At 43.7% G+C, this 5,463-nt stretch overlaps 1 protein-coding gene across 1 annotated transcript; it reads left to right on the top strand.

The window, feature by feature from the left end:
* Positions 1 to 3,291: 3,291 nt before the first annotated feature.
* On the top strand, positions 3,292 to 5,199 carry LOC138665320 (uncharacterized). Its single transcript, XM_069752688.1, has 3 exons — positions 3,292 to 3,395; positions 3,489 to 3,635; positions 4,108 to 5,199. Exons 2-3 carry the CDS (start codon positions 3,589 to 3,591, stop codon positions 5,027 to 5,029), a joined length of 969 nt encoding a protein of 322 aa, XP_069608789.1. The 5' UTR covers positions 3,292 to 3,395; positions 3,489 to 3,588; the 3' UTR covers positions 5,030 to 5,199.
* Positions 5,200 to 5,463: the final 264 nt, after the last annotated feature.

Here is a 5,463-nt window from a genome sequence, read left to right as displayed (position 1 = left end):
TACCCTCGGAAAAATACAGAACTGGGGGCTAAAAAATAATTTTTGTGGGAAAAAATTTTTGTTTTCTTTTTACGGCTCTGCATTATAAACTTCTGTAAAGCACTTAATGGGTCAAAGTGCTCACCACACATCTAGATAAGTTCCTTAGGGGGTCTACTTTCAAAAATGGTGTCACTTGGGGGTTTCAATGTTTAGGCACATCAGTGGCTCTCCAAACGCAACATGGCGTCCCATCTCAATTCCTGTCAATTTTGCATTGAAAAGTCAAATGGCGCTCCTTCTCTTCCAGGCTCTCCCATGCGCCCAAACAGTGGTTTACTACCACATATGGGGTATCGGCGTACTCAGGATAAATTGTACAACAACGTTTGGGGTCCATTTTCTCCTGTTACCCTTGGTAAAATAAAACAAATTGGAGCTGAAGTAAATTTTTTGTGAAAAAAAAGTTAAATGTAAATTTTTATTTAAACATTCCAAAAATTCCTGTGAAGCACTTGAAGGGTTAATAAACTTCTTGAATGTGGCTTTGAGCACCTTGAGGGGTTCAGTTTTTAGAATGGTGTCACACTTGGTTATTTTCTATCATATAGACCCCTCAAAATGACTTCAAATGAGATGTGGTCCCTAAAATAAAATGTTGTTGGAAAAATGAGAAATTGCTGGTCAATTTTAACCCTTATAACTCCCTAACAAAAAAAAATGTGGTTCCAAAATTGTGCTGATGTAAAGTAGACATGTGGGAAATGTTACTTATTAAGCATTTTGTGTGACATATCTCTGTCATTTAATTGCATAAAAATTTTAAGTTTGAAAATTGCGAAATTTTCAAAATTTTTGCCAAATTTCCGTTTTTTTCACAAATAAATGCAGCTAATATCAAAAACATTTTACCACTATCATGAAGTACAATGTCACGAGAAAACAATGTCAGAATCACCGGGATCCGTTGAAGTGTTCCAGAGTTATAACCTCATAAAGGGACAGTGGTCAGAATTGTAAAAATTGGCCCGGTCCATAACGTGCAAACCACCCTTGGGGGTAAAGGGGTTAATTACCTTAGATGAAATTTGCATAGCACGCTCCAAACCATGTTTTACATCATTAGTGTTGATTGGCCAAAAGATATTGCATCGTTTTTTTTAACATGACATTTTGACATGTAGATATTTCTGTTGAACTGGGGATGTCTTTTAAAAACACTTCTACTGTATGGTCAATGTAATCTTCTGCAGCCAAACTCGTAATTCCACCTACAAGTGTGTGGCTTGTGTAATTTTCCAGTATCAAATGAGCTCTTTCTGTACATGTTTTTGATTTGCCCCAAATTCCACAAAATACTTAACACCCAAAAATGGGTTGTCTGAGTTGGTTATGAAGTTTCTGTATGAGTCCTAATCAACAAACATAGTCGACAATCTATGCAGCAGAAAGTCAAATGGACAAGTATTATTGACCTTATACACGTTATTATTTATATTAATGGTGTTCAAGAGATTCCCATTGCGCAGGATACCTAAAAGTTTTCGTGTACAAGGATCATCAATTATTTGACATACCGTATTTTCTGACGTATAAAATGACTTTTTAACCCCTGAAAATCTTCTTAAAAGTCCGGGGTCGTCTTGTACGCCGGGTGCAGACAAATGTGTATATGGTGGATGGGGGGGGAGTGGTCCCGATGACGAAGAGGGGGCGTCTCACAGGAAAGTGTGAGTGGAGTATCCCCCATTACCTCATTGTAGCTGCAGCGTGGGGTCTCTGTGCTGGGGAGCGGCGGCTGCTCCTTTTTGTGCCGCGTTGGAAGATCTCGGGAGTCTAGATCTGAATCTGAGCATGCGCCCGCCCCCAGTGGCCATTTTCCCGGAGGCCAACGCATCGCAGCAATGGAGCTGCCGGTGCCTCCGGGCTTTGAGGAATTGGGAAATGCCGGAGGAGCCCTGACTCTGCACGAAGATACGCCGCCCCACAGCACAGAGCCCTGACGCTGCACGAAGAGGAGCTGCCACAGCACCCACGCAGCACAAAGGAGCAGCCGCCGCCGCTCCCCAGCACAGAGACCCCACGCTGCAGCTGCAATGAGGTAATGGGGGACACTCCACTCACACTTTCCTGTGAGACGCCTCCTCTTCGTCATTGGTACCACTCCCCTCCCCCCCCCCCAAATGGCACATTAGTCACCGTTGGGGGGTCATCTTATACGTCCATAAACATAAGGATGAATGACCTCGGTGAGATCAAAACATCCAACACCGCAGAGACACCACCACGTGTTTCTCAATGCAGTGATCCAGGACACTGCCCCATCCCTTATGGGAAATATGCAAATGCATGTAGAAAGCCGCCGAGACACCATCACGTGTTTCTCAACACAAGCAATAAATAGCCAGGTTTTTCACCGAGAAAGAACAACCACGGGAAGGGCAGCATCCCAAAAGGTTAAGGCTATGTTCACACGTTCAGGATTTCCATCCTTTTTTTTTCCTGACTGAAACCGCAGGTCTCTGCAGAAAACGCAGGTGCGTTTTTTGGTGCGTTTTTGGTGCGTTTTTTGGTGCGTTTTTTAGTGCGTTTTTTGATGCAGTTTTGTCTGCAGATTGTCTGTGTTTGACAGAAATAAAGTTTACTGCAGTGGGGGGGAAAAAAAAAAAATGATGTCATTTCCTTGTCCAACCCTTTTCTTCTTCCATCCTCCATTTTGGAACTTACACATCAAAATGAGTGGACGTGCAGAGCGTCGTCCAGATGACAGCCCACGGATTCAGCTCCGCGCGCCACACCGGATTGCGATCCTGGGGTTGATGCTTCTAATTTTGAATCGACATGCATGTCAGGTAAGCAGATGTCTGTTTGTTTTATATATTGGGTTATGGGTACTTGTCCACATTCTGGAAACGTTGTATGTTTGGCGCTGCGTGTGGCCGCAGCGCCAAACATGCAGCGTCCACATGTCAGCATACTGGAGGTGATGTCATGAAATCACGTGTCCACTGTGTGTCATCCGTCAGCCCTGCGACTCCGGACATGCTGCGCGTCTTTTATGATCACAGCATGTCTGTGTTCCTTGTTGTGAAACTGCGGCTCCGCAATGAATAAAAGAGGACCCTATACGTCGGGTGTGATGATGCTGGATTTGTACAATGAACACATCTGGCATCATTGCGTACTAGAATGGGGTGGGCCTTCCTGAATGTGGACACGTATCCTTACATAATCGACATTGTTTTCCTTGCATGTTTGATATATTTTTCTAATTGTTGTGTTTACGAAATATTTTTTTATTTTTCTATTTAGCGGCGGTAGAGAAGACGTGTGCAGAAACGATTGTGGGTGCACCCGCTTGTAGAAGACCGAACTGAGAAGGGGCACTTTCATGTGCTGTACAATGATTTGAGGAGGTAAGTAGAAATATATAGAATGACTAATTTACCTTTTTTGGCTAGCAATACTTGTGAAGTAACCCTTTTTTGTTGTTCTTTTGCAATTTTCAGATATCCTGAAAAATTTATATCGTTTTGTCGGTTACCAATTATTGCCTTTGACAGACTGCTTACCATCCTGGCACCCCATTTAACACTGCAAGACACGGTAATGAGGAAGTCCATCTCTGCTGAAGAAAGGCTGCTCATCACCTTGCGGTAAGTAACAATTTTTTGGGGGAATGTTGTTAGGTCTGTATTTTACTTGTGTGTGTGTCCAGTATGTGTGATTAAACCCACCCAGTCATCTTGTTGGACAGGGGGCACACATACACACACACACACGTGAGATACGGGCGAGTGTTGCATGGTAAACCCCGGCTCTGCCGCCTGCACTCTGGAGCGGAGTCTGCACCCACATACCAATACATGGAGCCGCACGCTCCACAACGGAGTGCATGCAGCAGGTCCGGGGATTACCATGCAACACTTGGTCATATCTCGCATGCGTGTGTGCACAAGTCCCATCAGGCCTTTTATTAATGTTTTTTACACCCTTTGTGTTGTGCTGGGTGTTAATGCCAGCATTATTGAATGGTGCTGGACGCATATAATAGCGGCCTTAACTTGTGACATGTTGTAATTACCTTTTTGTGTGACATTTCTAATTTTCTTTTTTGTTTCTTTTCAGATTTTTGGCCACAGGAGAGAGCTATACATCCCTGCACCTCCAATTTAGAGTTGGTAAATCTACCATCTCTAACATTGTGAGGTGTACATGTACCGTCATCTGGCAGAAGTTGCAGCCCATGGTGATGCCTTCCCCAACCGAGGAGACTTGGCTGCAGGTTGCAGCAGGCTTTCAGTCTGTGGCCAATTTCCCAAACTGCATAGGTGCAGTCGATGGTAAACATGTTCGGGTTCAGCAGCCACCACGATCAGGATCACGCTTCTTTAATTATAAGAAGTATTTTTCAGTGGTCCTGATGGCGGTGGCTGATGCCCATTACAAATTTGTTGCCATTGACGTTGGTGCCTATGGTAGTACTGGGGATTCTCGGGTGTTGCGAACGTCACAGATTGGGATGCAAATTCTTCGAGATGGCGGCACGCTCCCAGCCCCACGACCTTTGCCGGGTTCCACACATCCAGTGCCGTTCGTGATGGTATCGGATGAGGCGTTTCCCTTAACGACAACCCTGCTGCGCCCATACCCACGAAGGGGACTGGATGCCCGACGGAGGATTTTTAATTATCGGCTGAGTCGTGCACGCAGATATGTGGAATGCACCTTTGGGATCATGACTAGTCAGTGGAGGATCTTTCACACTGCCATTCAGTTGGACACAGACACCGTTGATGCTGTGATAAAGGCTTGCTGTGTACTCCACAACTATGCTCGTGAATACAACACTGACGTTGATGTGGAGTACCAGCAGCCAGTATTTAATCCAGTTGACAACGGGGGTCTGGGTAGGCCGTCCAACTCTGGTGTGCGTGTGAGAGAATCCTTCACTGACTACTTTATGAGTCCTGAAGGTGCCGTGCACTGGCAATACTCCTGTGCTGGTGTTGAGCAGCCTGACCAGCAGAGAAGGATGCATCTACACTGACCCCCCCAGAAATGTTGCCGACATCGCTGATAACAGTTTTGACAACATCCCGAAGAATGAGAAACGCCAGCAACCAACACAAAAGTTTGAAAAAAAAATTTTTTGTTTCATGTTACCAAAAAAACTGTGTTAAATAATTGATTGTAATATCAATAAAAAATCTATTTGGGTGTAATTAGTTTTTTTTTGTTTTTTTTGGCTACAAAAAATTTGGTGTTTTATGAAAATAATAGCAGTATGACGTATACAATTGTTAACACATCAACACATAAACCACTAATTGATAGCCCATAAACCCAGGATAGCGGCCTTGACCGCATTGTAATAAAGAAGAGAATATTATGTTTGAAATATAATATATTTAAAAGAACACAAATTCTTTGCAATATTTACAAAAGATTTTTCAATTAGAAAAAACCAAAAAAAAGCCCCTT

Source organism: Ranitomeya imitator, chromosome 2 (assembly GCF_032444005.1).
Source record: "Ranitomeya imitator isolate aRanImi1 chromosome 2, aRanImi1.pri, whole genome shotgun sequence".
Classification (NCBI taxonomy): Eukaryota; Metazoa; Chordata; class Amphibia; order Anura; family Dendrobatidae; genus Ranitomeya; species Ranitomeya imitator.
The sequence above is the reverse complement of the archived record's forward strand: the minus strand, read 5'-3'. Positions and strand labels throughout refer to the sequence as shown.

Coding starts and splice junctions, on each gene's coding strand:
- LOC138665320 (XM_069752688.1), top strand. CDS start 3,589: ATGAGGAAGTCCATCTCTGCTGAAGAAAGGCTGCTCATCACCTTGCG. Junction 3,636..4,107: donor AGGCTGCTCATCACCTTGCG/GTAAGTAACAAT, acceptor GTTTCTTTTCAG/ATTTTTGGCCACAGGAGAGA.